Below are 27652 nucleotides of genomic sequence, written 5' to 3'. Positions count from 1 at the left end.
CAGACCCCAGTTAGTTCGGATTATCAAAGACATCTCTCTCACAATCGTGATCAGCACAGCTCCAATACCATATTTAAATTTGCTGATGACACCACTGTTGTTGGCTAAATCAAAGGTGATGACTAATCAGCATATGGGAGGGAAACTGAAAATCTGACTGAGTGGTGTCACAAGAACAACCTCTCTCGCAATGTCAGCAAGACCAAGGAGCTGATTATTGATTCAGGAGGAGGAAATTGGGGGTCCATGAGTCAGTCCTCATCGGAGGATTGAAGCTGGAGAACATCAATTCCTTGGGTGTTATCGTTTCAGAAGAACTGTCCTGGGCCCAGCATGTAAGTGCCATTATGAAGAAAGCATGGCAGTGCCTCTACTTCCTTAGAAGTTTGCAAAGGTTTGGCATGACATCTAAAACTTTTACAAATTTCGATAGCTATGTGGTGGAGAGTATATTGAGTGGTTGCATTACCGCCTGGTATGGAAACACCAATGACATCAAACAAAAATCTTACAAGAAGTAGTAGATATGGCCCAGTCCATCACAGGTAAAGCCACCCCCCCCCCCCACATTGTACATCTAGCACATCTACGTGGAACACTGTTGCAGGAAAGCAGCATCAATCATCAAGGACCTCCAGCACGCAGATTCTGCTCTCTCACTGCTGCCATCAGGGTGGTACTGGAGCCTCAGGACTCTCACCACCAGGTTTAGGAACAGTTAATACCCCTCAACGATCATACTCTTGAACCAAAGGGGATAACATCACTAAGCTTCATTTGCCCCATCAGTGAGCTGTTCCCACAACCTATGGACTCACTTTCAAGGACTTTTCATCTCATGTTCTCAATATTTATTACTTAGTTAGTTATTATTATTATTTCTTCTCTCTTTTGTATTTGCAGTTTGTTTGCCTGCCCTATTGGGTGTTGTCTTTCATTGATTCTATTATGCTTTTTGTATTTACTGAGAAAGCCCCCAAGAAAATGAATCTCAGGATTGTATATGGTGACATACATGTACTTTGATAATAAACTTACTTTGAACTACACATAGGGCCATATATTAAGATCACTGTTAGCATAGGAAATCAGGCTATATTAACCAAAGAAATTAATCTGTCAATCCAATGGCTACAGATGCCAAGAAGTGTGGATCATTCCAAGTTTAAAAACTGACTGTGGTACAATATTAGTTATTTTATAATGTAGGAAGAGTATCAACATACCTCTCCCCATAATTTTTAACTGAATAAATGTATATTTTTGTGTGACAAAATGTGAGGTAGCAACATATAAACTGCTGTAAAATTGGTGGGATACAAAAAAAAACTTAGCATGTAACATTAAACTGAATAGGCACCTCCAAAGTATTGAAGAAATATAACTGACATTATTCTGTTCCTCAAAAGTTACCATACAAATATCAAAGCATCTCAGTCACAAGAATTGATGAAAATCTGCAAAATGTTTTGTTTCATCTTGACAGTTAAAAAGTTTACATTATAAAATTATTTTTTAATAAATTATACATGATTAGCTTTTAATGTCATAAATGTAAAGTTTTTAAAAGCCTACCCAAGGGATCATGTGGGGTGCCTTTGAAAATAATTCGATATGTTGTTAGAAATAAAGCCCCCTCTGCAGGAAGAATGTGTGGTCCACCCAGGGCTCCCCCTGTTGCTTCTTCTCGACCATCTGGGTCCAGAACAACACGCAACCCCTCTCCAACAAACTCTTCACCAGGTAATAGAGCTGGCCGTAAAATTTTGGGCTGTAAAAGTATGGGAAAAATAAATTGCAAGAATCATATAAATAACAAACTTCAAAGAGACCATATCCCTTCTGTTGATGAATACAAGGATAATAGAAAAACTTGATTCTAGTGAGCATGTAACATGCATTTGGTTGTAATTATGTTTTTATTTGCTGCTCAAATGAACTTAATTTATACTCAAAGCCCCAATTTGATGATAAACATTAGTTCAAAACTTTAATCCAGAAAAAAAATCATTGCAAAACAACCCAACAATAGAGATATGCTCTTCTTAATGAATGTAGGAAATAGTCATCCTCTTAAGTAAGAAGTTTGAAACAAATTGTAGTGGTACCTACTCATCAGTCCTTGTCTGTAGATCTTCAATGCCAGGTTGATTCGTCATTTCTGCCACAGAGTACTGTATATAAGATGTGGGAAATCTTCTACACAACCTCATCAGGTTGCCTAGCTGTAATTGTTTTAAGGTCTGGGAAGTAGTTGATGACCAATACCAAGCATTTCAAATTTCCTTTTTAAGTTAATGTCCTAGTCAGTTACCAATTAATGGCATTTCTTTGCATATTCTGGTTTTGCTTCATAAATACATGTACCATTAAATTTGTTGAATTTCTAAACCATTCATTTACATTTTTTATTTATTAAACTTTATATATACATGTGTTATTGCATCATTGTGTTCAAGTTTGAAAATAGATTTTCATCCAAGATATAAATAGTAGTTTACAGAATTCTTAAGTGGATGAAGATCTCTCTGGCTACGTGTCTGTAGTTGACAATTGCCAGGGCTTTTTGATGTTTAAATTCTCGTGTTAATAAAGGCACATTTCTGCACAGCATCCTAAAACGTTCACATATATGATTTCCATGATTTCTGACAGTTGCACCAAACATGATAAAAGCATTTTTGAATTACTGATTTGTTAATTAGTTACTGGTTGAAGGTGTCTCATGTTTTTTAAAGTTCAAATTAACTGTCATGTTTTGGATCCATTCAACGACCTTTATATTTTCTGCACGTTGTGAATGAAGACTCAAAAACTCTCATTCATCAGGTCCAACATTTCTTTAGTCTCTCTTTATTAACATGTTACACATAATTACTTTGGTATCTTCATGTAACTGGAACTACAGTTTCTTGAATTATATTATCTGGAACACGAATATTCTCTCAAAATTCTGTTGATCGTAATTTGTTTAGTTCCATTTACTATAGGTTTACAGATCACAGAGGTTTGGTCTTTCTGAACAGAACTGGATTCATAGGAAATTCTATATGGGGCAGCTGCCTTCAAATTGACCACATAGTCTTCAAGTTTTCCAAAAGTTTCTTTTCTGTCACTGGATTCTCAGTATATTAGCAAGTTTTTAGCAGCCCACAAACTAGACAATGACATGTCTAGTAATACATCCAAAATTGCATCTGGCTCCACAGTGTAATTCCTCTACTGTTTTGGGGGAAAAGAATCAGCCTCCTAAAAGCGAGAAAAAGTTTCGACTTAATGATGTAGGATTTTAAATCTGGACCCATTATTTGAATGAATCTAAGATGAAGGAAAACTGGTACGATTTTCTGCAGCGTGCAGAGTTGCCGATGTATGCCGGTGGCAACTTGAATGGATTTGGCCCAGTACATCTCAGATAAAACCCTCCTAGCCATTGAGCACATCTACATGAAACACTGCCGTAGAAAAGCAGCATCCATCAACAAAGATCCTCACCACCCAGACCATGCTGTTTTCTGGCTGCTGTCATCAGGTAGTAGGTACCAGAGCACCAGTACTCGCACCACCAGGTTCAAGAACAGTTACTACCCCTCAACCATCAGGTTCTTGAACAAAAGGGAATAAACCCCACTCATACTGCTCCTGGCATTCCATAATCAATATTCTCACTTGACTCTTTATCTTGCTATTTCATGCTTGTAATTTATTGCTATTTATTTATATTTTCATTTGCACAGTTCATTGTCCATTGATCCTGTTTACATTTATTGTTCTATAGACTGCTAACGATACCTGCTAAGCATGTATGTACTCCGATAATAAATCTTATTTTGAACTTGGAACTTCTTTTGAAATATTGCATTATGTTCTCTGATGAAAGATGTTTATGGGGAAGATCTGCTCATGTTATTAACATTTCACAGACTAGCTGCTGCTTTGGTTCTTGGTCACATACTGCAGGGTAGTCTCCATTCACAGATATGTTCATTGATCCCATTTACCAGGGTGCTACTGGGTATCCATAGATGGCGTTTCTGCACATTTCTGACTTTTTTGCTGTACATTTAATTTCTCTTGACAGCCCTGTTTATCTCAACATATCGATTACCTTTTTGAACTGATTTGCTTCCAGAGATCTCATGGCTCTGGAGATAGGCAGATCGAGGGTTGGTGTCCCGGCAGGAGATTGGTGTGTCGTGGGAGTTGGAAGATCTACGGCTGTGTGCCCAGAGACCTGAGATCTTCGGGCACAGACTCGGAAAAAGCGACACAATGGACTTTAACATCGTAAACCAGTGAGTTGTTTGTTATGTCTCCCCTCTCACTGTGAAACAGAGACATCCCTTTCTCCCTTACTAGGGAGGGAGGGAGGGAGGGAGGGAGGGAGGGGGAGAGGGAGAGAGAGAGAGAGAGCGAGAGAGCTTGTGGTAAATTGAACACCGGGTGAACAAGTAGTCCTTGGGGTACTGTAAGTCTCTGTCTTTGCTGTTGCCTTGCTGCACGCTTGAGTGCTCGGTGGTGGGGGCCGATGCTTTTTTTATGCTGGTGGGGGAGGGGGATCTTTGTTTGCTGTTGCTTATGCGCAGGAGGAAGGGGAGCTGGGGAGGACTTTGGGGTTCTAACATTTAACTGTTATTCATTCTTTGGAGGCACTCCTCTGTTTTCAGGGATGGCTACAAAGAAAAAGCATTTCAGGATGTATATTGTATACATTTCTCTGACATTAAATTAAGTCATATCCTTGGAGTTTTCTCGTGAGATTTTGATATCAATTTGAAATATCAATTAGCAATAGACACAAAATGCTGGAGGAATTCCTCCAGCATTTTGTGTGCTGTTCAAGATTGCCATCATCTGCAAGATCTCCTGTGTTTATGAGAAACCATTAGCCATTTTATATCAATCTCTGGTATACATTCTATGACTATTAATGAGGACCAAAGTTATTTGTTCATCTATATTCTATTAAGTACAAATCTGACTAAATTTATCCAAGTTCTTCCCAAGGGTCCTACTGAACATTATGTTCACTCCTCTTTGGATCTAGAAATGCTAGTTTCGCTTTCTACAATCTGAGGTTCATAATTTATTTGGTTCTTTGCTTAGCCTTTGACGTCTGACTCCTATGGTCAGTATTTTTCTTCAATATCATCTATTCTCTTTCAGGTATCTTGAGAACTTCAATTTCAATTTACATTGGAAATCCTGGAAGGGCACCATGGTAGCATAGTGGTTAGCATGACACTATTATAGCTTGGGGCATCGGAGCTCGGTGTTCAACTTCAGCTCTGTCTGTAAGGAGATTGTATGTTCTCCCTGTGACTGTGTGGGTTTCCTGCTAGTGCTCTGGTTTCCTCCCACAGTGCAAAGGCATACCAGTCAGTAGGTAATTGGTCATTGTAAGTTGGCCTGTGATGAGGTTGGGTTAATAAATAAGTGGGATGCTGGGCAGCCGCCTCGTTGGACTGGAAGGGCCTGTTCCACCCTGTTAATTCATTTTCCAGAAAAATTTGTATCCTTCTAGTTTCTGAAAACAACCGGAGTCTCTTGATATCTCAGATCAAAATAAAGGAAATATAATAAACTTTTAATCAATTATAGTTTGTATAAAGGCTGAGAGGCACACGATACACTACTGCAGCCTAAAAGTTACAGTTACCCAGCATCAATACTGAACTGCGATGCTATTTGTGTGGAGTCTGCATAAACCGCCCCCGCCCCCCCCCCCCGTGACCAGGTGCTCCTGCTCCTTTCACACCTTCAAGATTGGTGGATTAAATGATACAATATATTACCAAGAGTGAGTAGCTGGAAGGAGATTCAGAGTGAGGTTGAAGGACTTCAGAGACAGAATAGATCACAGTGTGGAAATGGCATTGCTGGGAATGCTGACAAATGGGACACACTGAAAGGGTTGAATGGTCTCCTATCTCAGAAGAAAATATGAGATAAATATGAAAATTTTCCTTTCAGTCAAATACACTGAAATGCTGCATCATTTTCCAACAATACCTTTTTTGTTGGAAAAGGAGTTTAATAAATCAACTAGCAGGTTCTTGAAATACATACTGGAGAAACATTTTTAGTGGTTATAATCAGTTCCTTCAGTAATGGCTGTTCTGCACTTTCTATGTGGCAATTACCAATAGCTATCTTAAGGCATCAGGCTAATTTGGCGTTTGATGATAATTCATTGCAAAGAATCAATTCTATACTGAAGATATAATGTCCAGGAAAATGTTGGCTTCATTTCCTTTCGAAACAAAAAAGAAGCGAGTACTGCTTTAAAGTTATCAATTATTCTCTGTCTATCTAGCCTGCACTTCATCAGTATGGCAGAAACCTGAACATGATGGAGTGTTGAGTTAAAATGTAAAATTCGAACATATAGAATAAAGCCTGTTTTCAAGACTTCATTTATTTTTAGGTTCTCCAGTTTTACCTACATTTTGAAAAATACTTGAGATTTGTTGTAGAACTAAACTAAGCTTTCTCTTTAGATATCTTTATGTTCATTTTTACATGTAATTTCAGCCGCTTCATTATTTTTGCAATAACTTATTGAAACATTTCTGCACTATTTCCAGTCAAACTGTAGATTCCTATTGCTTACAATTCTGCTCTGAAAGCTGCACTACTTTTAGTTTAAAAGGAAAAAGTATGTTTGTATTTTAAATAACAGCTGTTTTAAAGAATGTTGCTACACAGGGGGAATATAAAATACTAAGAACATAGTGGAGCCAAGTCAATTTTCAATGCCAAAAAAAAAAGCATTTTAAAGAAGCAGCCTGGAAAACATTTTGTTTGAAAAGAGGGAGAAGCTATGAGGAGATGCAATGAATAGTATTTTTACAAGTCTGTACAACCTTCATCAAAAAAAAGATTCAGTTGATCTGATCTCATCTGGATTCCCAGGCTTTCACCAATTCGAATAATTATCCTGTAATATTACAATTTACTTTTCATAAAATATTGGCAGTTCATTCAGCCAACATTTAAAGGAAATTATATTCATAATGTGATAACTTTTGGGACACTATATTGGTGATTCCCAAAGAGCATATCTTTTAAGATGTCCATAAAACTGAAACATTAAACAACATTATGTTGCTTTCCTGATTATGCACCAAAAACTTAAGAGTATCAGGTTCTAAAAATAGAACAGTTAACCATAGATATGAGACTGAAAAATTTAACACACTGCAAGAATATTAAAGAATTGCTTAAAAAATTGTTGAAATGCAATGGATAAGATCATTTTAGACTGAAACAATTTCTATGGTAAGCAATATCTGACAATGATATAGTGGCCAAAAATGGCCAACAACAAATAAAATCAAAAATTCCACTTGTCTAATTTTTGGACCAAGAATAACTGGAAGGTCTCTGCAGTCCAACAGACTAACTGTTGTGATACCAGATGCTTATCATTAGGTGGTGCTGCAGTGATTTAATACAAGTGTGGATTACCCTCCAGCCCTATTTACTTGCACCAATCTGAAAGAAGAAAGCAAAGAATAAGGAAGTTTAAGAAGCATGGAGTTAAAGTAAAACTACTACTATTAACATAAAACAGAGTAAATGAAATAAAGAAAACAAACCAAAATATAGAAATGGTAAAGAGAGATGATTATAGGAAATTAAAAGTCAATGATTATTAAAGCAAAAGGAATTAAATCTTATAACCAGTTCTATCAGGTATGAAGAGCAACTAATGAGAGGCCTAATCACCAGAGCAGATTTAGGTTATCTTACTTTCTTTTTGGAGTGTAGGGATACATGCTAAAATAAGTGATGTATTTGTTTACCTTCTGTATTGGTGGAAGCCTCCTGCTTTCCCGATGAACAGCCTCCAGTGTCTCAATATGCATTGCCACAATTCCTTAAACAGTAAAACCACAGTCAATTTAACTATTTGTTAAAAATAAATTATTCTGAAGCATAGCCTCTATAGCCTTTATTTCATGACATACATACATACATATATAATTAAATCTGGAAGGTTAGTTTTGGGGAATAATGAGATTAGACACATGGCAAGTACAAACGTTTGTAGAACAGACTATTAAGCCTATTATTAAAAAGTGATCATTGTATTTGTTTGCTGAAGAAAATTAAGCCTTCACATTTTGCTGCCCTGCTACATACCAGTCTAATTTGTACTATAAAAATGATAACAACATATTATAAAACACATTTTATTTGCTGCTTTCCCCATAGCATTATCTATTCCTTAGACCAGAATGGTCTGTGTGTCTCTGTGTGTCATTTCATCTGAGGAGAACTTCGTCTTCTAATGGCTTCAAGTAACCCAGGCAGTTTTTATTTTTCTCTCATATTAATGAATGAATTACAGGCATTCAGGTTATAGAATTTATACTTCTACAAGTCAGTGAAGCAAACAACTAAATCAAAAACAACATAAAACAGAAAACAAGAAAAACCTGCAAGGATGTTATCATGAAGAGTGTTAGACTCATTAACAAAAATCACTCTAAATTTAAAATGAATGATTACATTGCATAAAGAAAAAGTTACTGCAGTTTTTTCTTAATAAATTCACAGATATTCTTAAGTCAGTGAGTTCCAGAGAGTTAACTAAAATTGCACTGATTGTGCTGTTTTGTCTCTCACGGACCCCTAAGGTAACAGAACAAAATATTTCGGTCTAACCATAACTACATGCAGCCTAATCAGGATTTCTGAATCATCCATTTCTTTTTTATGTGCATAGAGCCCTATAGCATGGAACGAGGTCCTTTGGCCCAAGTCAACCATGTCCTGAGCTCCTCCCATTTCTTGTACCTGTCTTTTAAACATTGTAATTGTACAACCTCAACCACTTCCTCTGACAGTTGGCTCCATTATTACCCACTACCCCAATGAGAAAAACATCTCTTTTAAATCTTTTGTGTGTCATTTTAAACATGTCCCCTATAGTTTTAGACCAGTGTCCTGGCAACAAGATATTGACTATCCATATTACCTTTGTCCCTCATGATCTTATAAACCATTATAAAATCATCTTTCAGACTCCATCGCTGCAATACTAGTCTATCCAGTCTCTCCTTATAACTCACGCCCTCCGGCTGCTGCAAACTCCTTGCAAATATGTCCTATACCCACCCTTTTGTATCTCATCCTTCCTGTAGTATAGTTTCCAGAAATGTACAGAATATTCCGGTATTCTATACATTTGTAAAATAAATCCCAACTGTTGAATTCAGTACCCCATAATAAGTTTTCTTCACCACCCTGTCTATCTGTGTTGCCAGTTTCAGGACGTATGCACTGGAAATTTTGCCACATTTATGATTTTCAGAAGCCATACACTTAGATATTTCTTTCTATCAATTCCAGTGCTATGTCTGATTCTAAGGTCTGTAGAATTTGTAAACTTCATACATCTTTTATACCAATCTGAAATGGCTAGCTCCACAGAGGGTTTGGGAGATGATTATACCAGTTATGCAAGCCAAGGATTTGCATATACTATAGACTGTAGTAGTAGTAACACTTAAACCAATCTGAAATTCTGTAATGCATAAAAATTATGATTGCAGCTGTGAATAAAGCCAATTCCAGCTGAATATTGTGGCAGAGTACAAAAGTGTTAGTATTAGCTGCATCAACAAACCTAAACTTCTAAAATTCAACTATCAAACACTCATACGATAAGCATGAGCTAGAAGTTAATTAACAGAACCCTGAATGCTGCCAGTGATCCTTTTAAATAGCACTAATGTTAGGCTCCTTTCTACTGCTGAACAGTTTAGCTGTGGGGAGTAAGAAAGCTATGTATTCTAGTCTTCTGGTTTTCATGATTTGGCAGGTATGTCCCAAAATGGAATCAATGGCATAAAACAGGACAGATCCATCTACTCCAGTGACGTTGTCTTGCTGTTGGTTGAAACTGTGCCAACATGCCGCTCTTGGGGAGGGGTAGGGGGTGGGGGAGCAGAGGTGTGAATATCAGTATGAATGTATAAATCAACATAATTTTGGAACTGAAACAGCTACAGATTAAAATTTTTGTACTGCGCCCAATTCTGATGAATAGCAAGGACTCTGTACAATGATACTAATGGTAACATTTCTGCGCAATTGTGGTAAAAAAAAATGAAAACAGTAAGAATCAAAAACTTCTCTGCAAATCAGTGGACAAGTATCTATAAAACCACTCACTCTTAGATTTTTTAATGTAAAACACTTTATATCCCAACCTGGTATCATGCAATGCAAATTCTTGATATGGTCCTGTGTGACCCCGCTCTCAGTGCAAACTTTGTCAACAAATCTTGTTATAAAACGAACAACTGCATTGGCAACATCATTATTCTCTGCATCTTCAAACCCACTTTCGGTGTCGTAACTTTCAGCGACACTGCCAGCAATGCTGAAAAATAAACAGTAAAAGGTTTCAATAAACTGTGGAACTCACAGCATCATTACAAACATAACTTTCATTTTCAAGCTTTGAACAAAGATATGTGGCTTTGTGAGTGGATTGGTATAAGGGGTGCGAAAAGTAATTTGAGTTTTCAGAGTCAATGATCACTGCTATTTGTTCAGCACTGTTCTTGAGGCTAGAGCTTTATGCTCTGTCTGTAGCTACTTGAAAAACTTATAGTGCAGCCTAATTACAGAAATGGTTCTCAAAATTTTCTTTTAAGAAAGTGCTTCCTATTATTCTTTCAGCAGGATATTATTATAACAACTATCACCTACAAGAGTGTCCCCAAAGCAGCAAGCCATCTCCGTCTACAATGGCAATCAAAAACAGACTGGATGGTGGTGTGCTTCAACCAGTACAACTGACTGGATCCTATTAAGACCAATATGTTGAGCCTTCAGGGTTATTTCAGGAGGAAACACTGGTAAGATAGACATTGTAAATCACAGTGGAAATCTTGGCCTGATCCAGCATTCATTTGAGTGTTCATTTAAACATTCATGTGAGAAAGGTTTTAGAGCAGAATACCATAAGATATCGGAGGAAAATTAGGCCATTTGGCCCATCAAATCTGCTCAGCCATTTCATCATGGCTGATCCAATTTACCTCTCGGCCCCAGTCTCCTGTCTTCTCCCTGTATCCCTTCATGCCCTGACCAATCAAAAATCCATTGACCACTACCTTAAATATACATAAAGACTTGGCTTCCACAGCTGCCTGTGGCAAAGAATTCCACAGATTCACCACACTCTGGCTAAAGAAATTCCTCATCTCTGTTCTAAAAGGACACCCCTCTTTTCTGAGTCTGTGTCCTCTAGTCTTAGACTCTCCTCTCCACATCTACTCTATCAAGGCCTTTCACCATTCAATAGGTTTCAATGAGGTCACCCCTCACTCTTCTGAATTCCAGTGAATACACGCACAGAGTCGTCAAACTTTCTCATATGACAAGCCATTCAATCCGGGAATCACCTTTGTAAACCTCTTCTGAACCTTCTCTAGTATCAGCACATTCTTTCTAAGATAGGTGGCCCAAAACTGCTTACAATACTCCAAGTGAAGCCTCACCTGTGCTTTATAAAGTCTCAACATTACATCTTTGTTTTTATATTCTAGTCCTCTTGAAATGAATGCTAACAATGCATTTGCCTTTCTCACCACAGACTCAACCTGTAAATAAACCTTCAGGGAATCCTGCACTAGGATCCCCAAGTCCATTTGTGCCTCAGATTTTTGTATTTAATCTCCATTCAGAAAATAGTCAACCCTTTCATTACTTCTACCAAAGCTTCTGATCATACACTTCCCGACACCGTATTCCATCTGCCATTTCTTTGCCCATTCTCCTAATCAGTCTGAGTCCTTCTGTAGCCTCTCTACTTCCTCAGAACGAACTGCTCCTCTACCAATATCCTCTGCAAACATTGCAACAAAGTAATCAATTCCATCATCCAAATCATTGACATATAACGTAAAAAGAGTTGGTCCCAACACAGACTCCTGTAGAACAATATTAGTCACCGGCAGCCGGACAGAAAAAACTCCTTTTATTCTCTCTCTTTGTCTGCTGCCAATCATAGGCTTGTAGCTTGTGAAGCAGCCTCATGTGTGACATCTTGTCAAAGGCTTTCTGAAAATTCAAGTACACAACATCAACCAATTCTCCTTTATCTAATATTATTTCTTCAAAGAATTCCAACAGATTTATCAGGCAAGATTTTCCCTTGAGGAAACCATGCTGACTACTGCCTATTTCATCATGTGCCTCCAAATACTGTGAGACCCCATACTTAATAATCAACATTTTCCAAACCACTGAGGTCAATCCAACAGGCCTTTAGTTTAATTTCTTTTGCCTCTCTCCCTTCTTGAAGAGTGGAATGACATTTGCAGTTTTCCTGTCTTCCAGAACCATTCCAGAATCTAGTGATTCTTTAAAGATCATTACTAATGCCTCCAAGATCTCTTTAGCTACCTCTTTAAGGACTGTAGGGTGTACACCATCCTGTCCAGGTGACTTATCTACCTTCAGACCTTTCAGTTTCCCAAGAACCCTCTGTCTAATTTTGGTAACTTCACACATTCGTGCCCTGACACCTGGAACTTCTACCATACTGCTAGTTTCATCACAGTGAAGGTGATGCAAAATACTTACTCAGTTCATCCGCTATTTCCTTGTCCCCCATTACTACCTGTCCAGCGTCGTTTTCCAGCAGTCCGATATCCACTCTCGCCTCTCTTTTGAACTTTATGTATCTGGAGAACTTTTGGTATTCTCTTTAATATCATTGGTTAGCTTACTTTCGTATTCCATCTTTACCTAATGACTTCTTAAGTTGCCTTCTGATAGTTTTAAAAGTTTCCCAATCCCCTAACTTCCCACTAATCTTTGCTCTATTATATGCCCTCTCTTTGGCTCTTATGTTGGCTTTGACTTCTCGTTAGCCATGGTTGTGTCATCTTTCCTTTAGAATACTTTCTCCTCTTTGGGATGTATATATCCTGTACCTTCTGAATTGCTTCCAGAAATTTCAGCCATTGCTGCTCTGCCATCTTCCCTGCCAGTGTTCTTTTCCAATCAATTCTGACCAACTCCTTTCTTTTGTCTTGGTAATTCCCTTTACTCCACTGTAATACTGATATATCTAACTTTAGCTTCTCCTTCTCAAATTTCAGGGTGAATTCGACCAGACTATGATCACTTTCCCCCAAGGGTTCTTTTGCCTTAAGGTCTCTAATCAATTCTGGTTCATTGCACAATATCCAATTCAGAATAGCAGATGCTCTAGTGGGCTCAACCATGAGCTGCTCTATAACGGCACTCTAGAAACTCCCCGGAAGTTCTGCCCTTTAACTTAGCAGCTAACTCCCTGAACTCCCTTTGCAGAATCTTGTCACTCATCCTACCCATGTCATTGGTACCTACATGACCACGACTTCTGACTCCCACTTAAGAATGCTGAGGACTCTATTTGAGATATCCCAGACCCTGGCACCCAGGAGGCATCATAGCACCCAGAAAACTCGTTCTCACATACAGAACCTCCTGTTCATTCCCGTGACTAACGAATCACCAATCACCACAGCGTGCCTCTTCTTCCCCTTTCCCTTCTGAGCCACAGAGCCAGAATCAGTGCCAGAGGCCTGACCACTGTGACTTTACTCTCTCAAGTCATTCCACAACCATCCCCCCCCCCCCAGTATCGAAAGTGATATACCTGTTGTTGAGGAGGATGGCCACAGAGGTACTCTGCACTGGCTCCTTTCCCCTCTCTGACAGTCACCCAGTTTCTTGTGTCCTGCACCTTCAGTATAACTACCTCTCTATATGTCCTTATCTACCATCTCATCAGCCTCCTGAATGATTCGGAGCTCATCCAGTCCAGCTCCAACACCTTAATGCCGTTTGTTAGAAGCTACAGCTGGATGCACTTCTCACAATTGTAGTGGTCAGGAATACAGGAGATCTCCCTGCCTTCCCACATCCCACAAGAGGAATATTGCACTATCGTGCCTGTTATCTCTACCTAGCTGAACAGATGCGTAAGTATTCATTTTCTGCGAAAAGGAATATTGCCCATCAATCTACACTGCACATTGTAATAAAAATACATGTTGAAATGCACATGCCCCATTCAAGCCCACTTCACTTTCCTGCCAGTTGCCATTGTCATTCAAATTGTCGAATGTTGAAACATCTATTGATGTCAGATTTTAATATATGAGCAACTGAATACGAATACATTCTACAAAAAGAAATGGCTCATGATCTGATATTAATGGCTATTCTTGTGCCCTGATGTTATGAGCCCCATCCTAGACTTCTCAGGACGTAGAAGAGTCTTTTAGTCTACCCTCTAAGAGTCTTGAAGATCTCAATGCAATCACCTGAGCATTCTAAATTGAAGTGATAATTCAGCATTTTAGGATACAATCTGGAAAATCTGCAATGCACTGAGTCTAAAGCATGTATATTCTTCCTATGGTTTGGAGATCAAAATCTCACCAAGTTTTTCACAAGAGGTCTCACCAAAGTGTTCCGCACTTAAGTTTCTCATAGTTTCAAAACAGTTTCTCATTATTTAAAAGATTTTCTATTTTTCAACAAATAAGATATGATTACATTATGTTTTAAAATGTGATACTCCACATATCATCTTCTTGTTTACTGAGCTAATTGATCTACTTCAGTTGCAGACTGAATACTCACGGATCACTTTTTCATCTGGCTCTGAGCCATCAGCAATAAATTATCAGCATTTCAAACTATAAAATAATGCTGACAGTAATGAGAACATTACCTGAGTGTAATTATCATACCCCCTACCATATGACTATTTCTTCAAGTTTCAAATTAAATTATTTCTTACTGAACATGTTCTAATTTCATGCTATCTTGAAATGACTAATGGATTTCAAAACACCAATCTGAAAACTCAGTTTTTGAAAACATGCAAAGGATTTTATTTGAATGTTTCTTATTAATTGTTTACTTGGAGATGCTATCCCAGAGGTCTTTAAATAAAAGGAAAATATCTCAGATTTTGCTGCTTTTAATAAAATAATGTTGTCAATGCAATCACTTTCTTACTTAATATATATATGTATAGTTTATGAATTTGCTACATATACATGCATTTGCTACAAGAGCATATTGATTTTATTGAAATCCAGTTTATGTAATGCATTTGTTTATTATAGAGGATGTACAAGGTTGATATGAATATTGTTTAGTTGAATGGTAATGAAGTAACTGCCAGAACATCTTGATGATTTGCAAACCTTTCAGCAGCACTTCCAGAAGCAGTGATAAATTCCATTCCTAGCATTGTAAAAAGACCAAAAAGTTGACGTGACCAACCTCTGACCTTGAAAGACTTCAAGTTCAGTCACATTATGCGCAACATTCCAATTTAATCTTGTTCATGTACTGAATGCCAAGAAAAACATGCTACATAATGTAGCGGAAAAAAATATCTGTGAACAACCACTTCTCTTCCTTTCTCAGGAAGGTGAGATGTTGGAGACAAGATGGCCCAGTGAGTTTCACATTTAACCTTCAACTTTGGGAAATAGTTCAATCCAACTAATGTTGCACAACACAACGACTCGGCAGATAATTTTGAAGAAATGCCAACTCATTCCAACTTCCACTTTTTTGGCAAAATGCTAACTTAATAAAAAGTATTAAGTACAAGATATTATATTTACAATTAGATATGCAAATAGGTAAATATGAGAGATGATTTCAGTTTAGAAAGCTTAGTCACAAGAATTTGGGGAAAAAATCAGATCTGTTGAAGGGGAGAGATAGAAATGCTTTTCATGTTAAAGAGAATCAGCTTATAGTTCTATGAGACTGGCAAGCAAAAACTTAGAACTGTATGATACTTAAACAGCAAAAGTGTTACTGTATAAATCTAAACCATACTTTTGCAGAATCAGTAGCTGTTTTAAGATTAGATACAAGTCTTCAATCCATGAGATTTTCAAAGTTTAATTGAAAATGAAACTGTTTAATTCTGAAACTTACATTCAAAATAGAGACTTACAGATTTTGGATAGTAAGAGAATCAAGGGCTATGCACATAGTGCCAAAAAATTTAGCTGAGACAGAATATGAACAACAATCTTAATGAGGATGGCCTTCTCCTGCTTCTAATTCTGATGATCTTATGATCAACAGATCTTTATATTGATGCACTTCTTCTGGGCCTTATGGGCCAATATCTCACACAAGCTTATTATATATGCTACATACATGTTTCCATTTTCTGCAAACTTCTAACTAACCTGTAACATACCAAAGTCTCCTTCCTAGTTGCCTCCATCTTCACGTGTCACTGTCTCCCAATTCCATCCCTCTGGCTCCCATATCTGCTCATCTTCTTTGACCTATATACTGACCATTGTATCATCACTTCTCTTCCCCTTTACACTGGCTAGCTTTCCTCTCCACTCTTAATCCTGACCCAGAGTTTTAACCTGACACATCAACAATTTCTTTCCCCTCTCCACAGATGATGCTTGTCCCACTGAGTTCCTCCAACAGATCATCTTCTGTGCCAGATCCTAGCTCCTGCAGTTTCTTGTGTCTCTTGAGTTAAGCAAAATGAATAGCTTAAAAACAGTGTTTTGCTATTCTGACCAAACATAATCTACTTCAGGCAACCAGAGAGGAAATACATTTTCCAAGATTTTTATTTTAAACCACTATCATTAACTGCTCTTCAAAATTTTCAGAATTCTGACACAAAACTATGCAAAATGTATGTAAACAAAATATTTAACATGACTTTATACAAACCTGTTAGTGACAAAACTATTACTCCCACTCTCCCAATCTCCTGTTGTAGCATTTCGAAGCAACTTGTTTTTGCTTGTGTCCAAAGGAACCAGCAAGTATACCATGAGTTGGGAATAATGAATGGCTTGACTAAACACAGTGTTTTCTTCTCCTTTTTCCAGCTCCTGCTGTTTCTCTTTGTGCAGCGTTGGCCATAAACGCAACTGCTCTGCTGCAATGTCCATGACTGTTTTTTCTTGCTCTGTTGGTAGTGGATCTTTATCCTAAAATAAACAAAATGGAGATCCACATCTAGATACATTCTTTTCTCTTCCAGGTCTTATAGCTGTATGTATGTCTTTTGCAAAAGCTAAAGCACATGGATGAGCTACAGGTAGACAACAGATTGACTAGTGTTATAAGGCCATAAAATATGGAAGGGAAGGATAGGTTGAAGCACACTAGAGGTAGCAACAAAATAAGAAATATGTATGTGGAATATATTTCTCAATATATAGTACTGTACAAAATTCTTAGGCACCATATACAGAGCTAGGTTGCCTAAAACTTTTGCACAGTACTGTATTTGTCAACATGAAATGGAGAGTGAGTTTGTAAATCCTGCAGAAGCAAAGGATGTTGGGAATAGCGAAGGCGGAGCACCGTGGGAGGGTTGTGGGACAGTTGGCAGAGAAGGAGTGATAGGTGTGTGGAGTGGCGTATGTGCAGACACACCCAGCCCTGAGAACCAGGCAAAGTCATTTAATTCCAAACAAATGGTTTATTCATTATTACAGAATGTCTCTCTAGTGCTTCCCACTCCCTTCCCCTTTTCCCAACCATGATTTCCCTCTCCTTGCCCCCTTCCCACTGTCAGTCCACAATAGAGACCTATATCAGAATTAGGTTTATCATCACTCACATATGTCACGAAATGTTTTTTTTCTTGTGGCAGCAGTTCAGTGCAATACATTAAATTACAGGCACTCTTGCTAAAATATGTGCCTAAGACTTTTTCACAGTACTGTATACTCATCTTTTTTTCAAAAAATCCTTCTCAGGATAAACAAGTTATCATAGTGAAATATCTTTGCCTTATTTAACTTCCAACAAACCAAACTATTCTACTGCATGTTACAGAAAACTGACATTCTAGTGCACATTAGAAGCAATTAAAACACTTAGGTTCCAATGATATCCTTAAATCTAAACATTTGAACCTCAAATGTGATACTGCCTATATCAATGTTTTACGTAAACTAAAACTTAAAAGAGATTTGACTGATGCATAATGCAAGAGAAAAAGCACGTGTGGAAAGAGAAAGATCAATTTAAATCACTTGCCTGTACCCAAAGTGGAGTAAAACGTTGAGTTAGATAATAGTAAATAATTAACAGTTTTTATTCTGCATAAACATTCTATCACACTGTGAACAATGCATGCTACCCGGAGACAAATGTATGTCACACTCCTTTGTGTCGTATGGGACTACCATTGTGCTAAATGGGATAGATCTGAGAATAGATTTGGCAGCTCATAACTGGGGATTCTTGAGCTTATGTGGATAACCAGCAACAGCAGAAATGTACATCATGATAATCTCTAATGTCATAGACCACTCAAACATTTACAATAAAGTCAGGAGACCAGCCTTGTTCAATGAACAGTGTAGAAGGACATGCTAGAAAGCAGCACGAGGTAAAAAGAAAATTGCCAATATGGTGAAATCACACCACAGCACCATGTGCGTGCTAAACAAAAACAGCATGCTATAAACATATCTAAGCAATTCCACAACCAATGGATCAGATCAAAGCTCCACAGTCTTACCACATCTAGTCACAGATAATTAAACAATTAAAAGGAGCAGGTAGCTCCAAGAACATCCCCATCCTCAACGATGCAAGGTTCATCATTTGAGTGCTAAAAAACAAGGCAAAAAAAATCACAACCAATTTCAGCCAGAACTGCAGAATAGGTGATCCAGCTTGACTGCATTCTACAGTCGCCATTATCATAAAACCCTGTGTCAAGCCCATTCTAAACACTCCATGTAAAATCAAGAAATGCCTGAGCATACTGGATAGAGCAAAGGCAAGAAGAACCAAAAACATTAGGGGAATACTGAAAACCTGCAATCAAGGATTCTCTTGTCAAACTGTTATGGTATAGTTACATCTGCCTGACAATGTTGAAAATTGCACAGTTATAACTTGCTCACAAGAAAAAAAATCTGGATTAATTGCTACCCAACTCGTTAAACCTTAATTTATCTAAAATGGTGGTAGTGATATTGATAATACCAGCAGTTACTCACCAATAATGTGATGAGTATTCAGTTTGTTTTTTGCTTGGGCCACTTGGTTTCAGACCTCATTATATTGTCAATCCAAATGTGGACCAGAGTTGAATACCAGCACCGTGACAAAAGTGACTGTCTTTGTCATCAAGGTACCATTTAACTCTATTTTCCCTGAAGCGAATAGGTGTCAGGGAAAGAACACCAACATTTGGGTTTGTACCATGCAGTGAGGTCTTCAGCAATAACTTTTCATCTACCATTTGATCAAAATATTGTCAATTTTTTTTTTTAGTGGCAACACATAAAATGAAGCAGTATCACCTGCATTGCAGCAATACCTGGCCTATGTTCAGGTAAGGGTTTATAAGTGGCAAGTAACATTTGAGCCACAAAAATGACATTCAATGACCATTATCTATAAGCTTTTAATCACCTACTCATGAAATGGCTTTGTGATCCGCAATGACCAAAAACTCAATTGACCCAGCCACATAAATAAAAAGGGTAAAAGAACAGATCAAACCCTGGGTATTCTTTAGTTACTTGCCTTCAGTCATAGAAAAGCTTCTTCCACTGAACATAAAACCATCAACAATGCTGCAACTTCTATAAATCTAGACAATAAATTGTATCATTTCATCAAGTACAATCACCCTATGATCTCAACAACCATGAAGAACAAGAACACCAATTCTGTGGAGGAATTCTCATGTCACCCACAATCCTGGACATATTCTGATATTCTGATTCATAGAACCAGATAATTCCTAAAGAAAAGCCCAACAAAAAAAGGTGAATGTGGATGAAGAAAAAATCCTATTACTGCCCACACAAGGTCTATTGGTAATGAATGAACATTTTTTATCTACACTCGAAAAATAAAAATAATTGATGGACAGAATGTGAAGAAATATTTAAGAAATGCAAATTTGTTTTTCCTTTCCAGAGGGAAAAAACACTTTTGCTTCCTTTAATCTTAATGTGTTGTTATTTTCACTGATAGCCGGCTGGTGGTGTAGTGCATCAGCACCAAACTTCGAGGTGAATTGTCCTGGATTCGAATCCAGCCACTCCTTGCATGCTAGGTTGAGTGTCGAGCTAGCAACTCGGTTTCATAAAAACAGACAAACGCTAAAGAAACAGCAAGAAGAAATATGCTGCCTGATGCACCACTGATATTATAAAACAATGATTTAGGAAAATAGTTGTCTAAAAAATTGAAGTTTTAAAGTAAATGGGCTGGATTAGTAATAGTCTAGAAAAATAGTAAAAAGAATTTCAGTAGCGTAGTATTCAATATTTTTATTAAGCAAGGCCTTTCTTCTCTTGCTTCCGGTTTATAAAGTAATACTGTGATGCATAAACCGAAGGTGAGAAATATCTGTAATTACCTTTTGCTTGAAATTCGATACAAAATTTTCATTTCTAGAGGTGAGGTAGAGTGCTCGAATCTGATTCTGCACATCATTGTAGAATGTAGCTTCCCAAAACTGTTGGTTAGCCCAGATGTGATGGTCTTGGACACATGTGTAGGCAAACTGGTTGACACCCGTTGCTAATTTCTGAAATAACCATAGAAAAGTTTTAAATATTTACATTACATTTATCAAGCATCAGTATAAGAGTTGTTCTTATATTACTGATATACACAATATAGTTCAGTGGGTGTCATCATCTCAGTTAAATCAATAACTATTCTATTTTGTTTCTGCATCAATGTTTAAATTACAAGTCAAAATGGAAAGAACATGGCTGCTATGTTCCAAAATATCTGCTCTTGATTGCTGATGGATTTTTGTCACAACATCCCAAACTGACCAAGAGGACCTAAATGTACTATATATGTTTATTTTAGGCTACTGTTAATAAATTCTAAATTTTTGAATATGTGCTTCAGTAGTTTGACTTTCTCTGCTCAGTTATTGGTTAACCTATAACTACAATGATCAAGATCTCTGTAAATTAAGATAAAACATACTATTAAAGATCTGATTTCTTATGTAATTAACAAATAACATATTAGCTCAATAACACATTAAAACTAATGGATGTTATAAATAATATAGATATAAAAAGCTGAACCAAAATTTGCACTCTTCCATCAGAGGGCAGCAGATTTCCACACCATGTTGGAATTCAATCCTTCCATAACTAAAATATGCAACCATCCAAATAACAACTCCAAAATTTTTAAATTTTTCTCTGTGGTAAATACATGTATCTGACATTAAACATAATACTGATAAAAATAAAACACATAAACATCCTCACATATTGAGTATATAATCTAAAATAACAAACTAGGACAAAAACCCCCCACAGATATTGAGCATATAATGGTCCCTTTCAATTTTGAAATGTCATTTGATCTGTGAGAGTTTATGTTAATTATAAACACATATGACCAATTAATTTAACTGAACTCTTAAATGATGCAAAATCAACAATTTTATCATTTAAGATAAAACTATAGAGAAAACACCTGGTGCAGCAAAAGCTAGGCCAGTTCCACTGCTGATCTAGTCACTTATCATTTATGCTGAAATTTGCACAATATTTCTTATTCAAATTCATTCCATTGATAATACAGAAATATAGTTTGGCATAATACCAGCATAGAACTACTTACAAGTGAAAATCTGGAAGGAAACAAAATACACCACTCTAATTCTGTGCTTGGCCAAGACCTTCCAGGAAATTCCAATGGTGTTTCAAAAACCATTGGGTCAATAGGTGGTGCTAAAATCCATGCCGGTATAGTTCACAGGAAAACTGATTGTCTTAATGGTGTTGGGGTGGAATTAAGTTTTGCATTTTAAAAAAAAGATAAAGTAGATGACTTGCAGAAGAAATTAAACAGAACATACCACATGTTAGTGTATTTAGTCAGTATTTAAAGAGTTAAAATATCTTCAGTCATAGCAAATCAAACTTATCCTCTGGGCTGAAATTCCAATGCAACCAAAATGCCTGTTTGTTCGTTATGTGCCGTGCTGCAAGTGAAACAGCTAAAAATGTTAGCACTCAGAAAATGTGACTATGATATATTCCAGACACAATGTGAAGGTACCAGAATGTACTGCCAGTCAAGTTTGTGTAGAGCGCTGGGCTACTAACCAGCTATTCCAAAGTAACACTATAACTACTATAAGCAATGTTATAACCTGAACATGTATTAGAAATTATTAAAAAAACTGTTCTTTACTTATATGACTGATTCGATATGAGGCTATCAATAGTAATGAACTGGAAAAAGATAGCTTAATTTTTCTGAGCTAGTAGTATGCTTTTCAATTATCAGCATCATAACAACATCAAGACTTCTTCCTTTCGAAGTAAATTTGTGCTCCTCATTAGTTACAAAAATTAATAATACAACTACATTACTTCTACCCTGCTGAATACCAATTCATTACAACATTCCAACAAAAATAATTTTCTCGAGCTTCATGTTTACTAGGATCCTGGTATCCCACAGTAATAAACGGGATAGTACTGGCAGGCTGCTGTTCATTTCTGAGGTGTGAGCCATAGCACTACATTCTGGCCGGCACATCATCACTGAGGAGTGGGTAATAGTCCCTGCGCTGAGGACAGCTGTTTCGCCAAAGACAGAAAGACAGCAACTTGCATTACATTCAAGGGAAGGTGATCAAACAGAACACAAGATCGAGGGGTGAGGGCAGGAACTTGGTCCAGGTTCAGCCTGTAGCAGTGAAGAGAGCAGAAGTTCACATTAGCTTTGTGGCACAACCTCTCTCTCTATGTAATGCCCTCATACCTGGGAATATAAAATAGAAGATTCATTACGTACAAGATTTCTATTTTATTAGCCTTTCCTACCAAAACAAAATACCCCAGGAATACAGATCACACTTCACAGAAAAAAAGCCACAGAAAATTAACAATAAAGGAGGTGATTCAACCCATCAAGTCCATACTGATTGAAAAAGAACTGCCCGTTGTCAGGCACCTGATCCGTAGTTTTACAGGCCACAAGTGCTCAAATGAATATCCAGGCAGCTGCTAAATCTGTTCAAGGTTTCTACCCTTAATACACTTTCAGACTAAAAATTTTAAACCCTAATCATTCTGTAAGTGGTGTGCCTCAGGGATCTGTTCTGGGACCCCTACTCTTCATGATTTTTATAAATGACCTGGATAAGGAAGTGGAGGGATGGGTTAGTAAATTTGCTGATGACACAAAGGTTGGGGGTGTTGTGGATAGTGTGGAGGGCTGTCAGAGGTTACAGCAGGACATTGATAGGATGCAAAACTGGGCTGAGAAGTGGCAGATGGAGTTCAACCCAGATAAGTGTGAGGTGGTTCATTTTGGTAGGTCAAATACGACGGCAGAATATAGTATTAATGGCAAGACTCTTGGCAGTGTGGAGGATCAGAGGGATCAGAGGGATCTTGGGGTCCGAGTCCATAAGACACTCAAAGCTGCTGCACAGGTTGACTCTGTGGTTAAGAAGGCATATGGTGCCAATCATGGGATTGAGTTTAGGAGCTGAGAGGTAATGTTGCAGCTATATAGGACCCTGCTCAGACCCCCCTTGGAGTACTGTGCTCAGTTCCAGTCACCTCACTACAGGAAAGATGTGGAAACCATAGAAAGGGTGCAGAGGAGATTTACAAGGATGTTGCCTGGATTGGGGAGCATGCCTTATGAGAATAGGTTGAGTGAACTCGGCCTTTTAACTTGGAGGGATGGAGGATGAGAGGTGACCTGATAGAGGTGTATAAGATGATGAGAGGCATCGATCATGTGGATAAGTCAGAGGCTTTTTCCCAGGGCTGAAATGGTTAGCAGAAGGGGGCACAGTTTTAAGATGCTTGGAAGTAGGTACAGAGAAGATGTCAGGGGTAAGTTTTTTTTTACGCAGAGAGTGGTGAGTGCATGGAATGGGCTGCCAGCGACGGTGGTGGAGGCGGATATGATAGAGTCTTTTAAGAGACTCCTGGACAGGCACATGGAACTTAGAAAAATAAAGAGTTATGGGTAACCCTAGGTAATTTCTAAGGTAAGGACATGTTCCGCATAGCTTTGTGGGCCGAAGGGCCTGTATTGTGCTGTAGGTTTTCTATGTTTCTAAGTGAAAATTCTTTTTTTACCATCCTTTGTTTAAAACAGAGAAGGCTGAGGGAAGTTCTAAGTAAGATGGATAAAATGTATTAAGTGCTTAGATAGTATAAATATTTTCTTTAGCTACGAGAAAAGTAATTAGCTAAACATTAGCTAAATAAATTATTAATTAATTCTCCCCTCAGCCCCCTAAACATCCACAGCCCATCTGATCTTTCCTCACAATGAGATTCTTCAGTCTTGACAACATCCTCATAAATAAGTTTAGTGCAATTTCCAGCACAATCACTTCCTTCTGTAATTCAGGGAGCAGAAATGTATACAATGCTGAAAATAGAGCTGCAGGAGCATTCCTATCATAACTTCCTTGCTCTAATATTCGTACCACGGCTTAAGAAAGAAAGCTCCATCTGCTTTGTTTTAAATTCCCTTCTCTAGCTTTACTGCTGCCTTTGAGAATTCATTCAAAGTTCCTTATTTTCCTCCATAATTTCCACATAATGTACATTCCTTTCTTAGCCGTAGCTCTCCCTTACTTGAGGATCTATCAAACAGAAACCCTTCAATCTTTAGCTTCACAAATTATTAATTTGAATTTGTGCCCTGTGATTCACATAACAAGCTGGAAAATATATTACAGAATAATCCTGGTCTTATTAAATTTACAACAAGTAATGCTGTAAAATGTTTGCCACCTCATTCCAGTGTATGCATAAAATGTATGGCATAAAACAATCTCACAAATGCATAGTGCTTTTCAGCACCTTTCAAGTTGCAAAACTCTGCTCAAGCAATTACATTCTAAGTGACCTCAGAGTCGATATATTGCAGCATTGGGGCTTTAAGACAGTCCATTTTTGACATGTTGAAACTAATTGTCACGATGGTAGTCTAGAACTAAATTATTTTTATTCTGTAAAAATCAACTAGCTATCCACAATCTGCAGATTAGCATGTCCCAAGACTTCCACACACATGCAGCCAAATTTGAGATGAGCTGGAGGTCAGATGCTGACACATCTGACCTCCCGCTCAGCTGCTGGACTCACCAATAAGTTCAGCAGCAGGGCAGAAACACAAGCCAGGGCAGTACGATACGGAGAGCAAGCTGTTACCCGTGCAGCAGGCTCCCCCTCTGCACAAAGCTAATGTAGCCAAAGGAGCAACAGAGACTAATACAGTTCTACACCAGCAGCATTGTAGAAGTTGCCAGTCAGCATTGAATTTTAAGTAGGACTGCCTTAGAGACTCCAGCTCCAGACTTTCCCCCTGGATTTACTCCTGAAACCTTTCCCATAAATGGGTATAGCTTCAAGATAGCTGAGTTTTGAGATCAGCAGAGTTTTGAGATCAGCAATGTTTTAAGGCACCAGTAACCCACCTTCGTTCTTTCACCTGTCAGTAGAAACAGTTCCACCAGGCTTAGTAGCTAGGACACACGTGATGGCCTGGTTATCAGAGGCTATTTGAGATGCACGCCATTGGGAGCATTTAATAAGTAGTGGGAGTTTATTCACTCTACCACCCTAAGGCTATATTAGCCTTAATTTATTCAAAAACATGACTTTGATCTTTAGAAGTGTCAGCTACGATGTTTAGAAAGCTGAGCCTGGAAAAAACAAGACACCCCCTGGCCTTAAGGCAGTTAATATCCATCACACCCTCCTCTTGCTAAGCGAAGATTTCTATCCCAGCTTCTTCCTACAAATATCAGTTTCAAGATCAGACTCCAGCCAAAACTCCTCTTGCGAGCAGAATATTACTCCACCAGCTGTTCCAGTAGGTTACCAGTGCTAGAAGAGGTCTCCTCATCAGATGCTCAAAGAACTCGTTGAGTACTTCCCAATGTAGGTGTTTCTCTGTGACTCTCTCTTTAGAATATTCAATTCCTTAATCACAAATGCGCCAATATCTCAAAGGAATGCTCCCATTATAATTTTCTATAAATATGCAACAATGATGCCCAAGTTATAAGTCCATATTAGTCCATCTTTAAGATTATCTTCCTCACAAATAGATTTTGCTATTTCCTTGATGAAAGCTGGGATCACTGTCTTTGTCACCATTAATTCATCTAGTCAGCCGACAATGTCTTTCACTATGCTGAAAATAGTTCACTTCCTTCAAAGAGTTGTTCACATTGCTTTCAATGTGATGCATGACTTTTTTGGATTTTCTAAAAATGAGTCTTGTAAACAAGTTACTGATTGTATATTGTTGTCTTCTCTTGCCTAAGCATTAGTAATCTCACATTTTAGTTATAGAAAAATATATTCATTGATTACGTGGTTCACAATATATCGGAGGTTCCCATCCTTTGTTATGCCATGGCCCAATACCATTAAGCAAGCGATCAGTGGACTCCAGATATACATAGTGAAACATTTATAAAAGTAACCTGCCTCTATATGTGTAATGAGGTAAGAAGAGTACAGTTCTCCTGTTGAGGATTCTGTCTGTATTTTTAATTCTGAACTTTTAATTCTGGGTGACTAGAAAAAGAAGTCAGAACATAGGGACTGGTTATGTCCCTCCTACAGGAGTGAAGACTCATTGGTATGCTGTAACTTAGCATTCTGATACCATTCATACCATCTAAACAACTTTCTTCCCATTTTAATGGTTCTGGACTCTGGGTATAATTGTCCAGGCCTTCCCCTTTTCATTGGAGCTAACTGAGAAGAATTGACATATCTCTCAACTTTTATGTTTTCCCAGGAAACTTTAATTGAGCAAGGGCTCCCCAGTATGTTCTGTCAGACCATGAAATTTAGCCAACTAAATAAACAAACTGTTCTTTTACTATTAAATATAACACAAATAGCAGTATTTGTAAGCCTAGTGGTCCTACTTTTGCATTGTAAAAGTACAACATACGAAATATACTGTATATGCCTATAGTAAGTGAATAGCAAACACATTCAAACAGTTCTATATCTTGTGACAATATAATGCTTTATAAACCTTGGAGGCCCTAGGATTACATCGCTGTTTCCAAAAAAAAAATCCCAACAAATTAAGTTAAAAAGTTATCAGGAGTATAGCATTCCTCAAGAGGAGCTGCATTTCTCCTTGTCAGTCTTTTACCAGTGTACAATATAACACACAAGGCATAATAAGACTGGTTGGTTTGAATATAAAAATCAAAGGTGAAAACTATGATTGTATAATACCATCATTAACAGTGAACAACACATTTACAAGTACATTATATAAAGTTTTAAGAACGATATTATATTAAAAGTTACTCATGTTAGAAAGTAAATGTGAAATATCTAAATTGGTTAGTGAAAAATTGGACAAAGCTAAAGATGACGCCAGAGATGTCTCTCTTTCCCTTTTCAGGGTGGCTGGGGTCCGATTGGTATCTTTGATCTAAGGCAGCATTCAAAAACTGTGGTTCTGCATGACAGCGTGTTCTGGTTCTTGGAGCTCGCTGATTGGCCGGGTTTCGGTATGTCCAGATTCGGCATGAAGTCAGGTGACTTTGGGGCCTGCGTGGTCCTTTGGACATGAATTC

At 37.7% G+C, this 27652-nt stretch overlaps 1 protein-coding gene across 2 annotated transcripts in view; it reads right to left on the bottom strand.

Moving 5' to 3' along the window:
- The window catches only part of sbf2 (SET binding factor 2), a 569459-nt gene that overhangs the window by 100505 nt on the left and 441302 nt on the right, over positions 1-27652 (bottom strand). For both annotated transcript variants that reach the window (XM_063061848.1, XM_063061849.1), the window contains exons 18-22: positions 20435-20605; positions 16762-17024; positions 10224-10396; positions 7809-7882; positions 1576-1771 (exon numbers count right to left, since the gene is read on the bottom strand). In XM_063061848.1, the coding sequence (XP_062917918.1) occupies positions 1576-1771; positions 7809-7882; positions 10224-10396; positions 16762-17024; positions 20435-20605 (877 nt within the window). The remainder of the gene's footprint in view (positions 1-1575; positions 1772-7808; positions 7883-10223; positions 10397-16761; positions 17025-20434; positions 20606-27652) is intronic.

Source organism: Mobula hypostoma, chromosome 11, assembly GCF_963921235.1.
Source record: "Mobula hypostoma chromosome 11, sMobHyp1.1, whole genome shotgun sequence".
In the NCBI taxonomy this organism is placed as follows: domain Eukaryota; kingdom Metazoa; phylum Chordata; class Chondrichthyes; order Myliobatiformes; family Myliobatidae; genus Mobula; species Mobula hypostoma.
The sequence above is the reverse complement of the archived record's forward strand: the minus strand, read 5'-3'. Positions and strand labels throughout refer to the sequence as shown.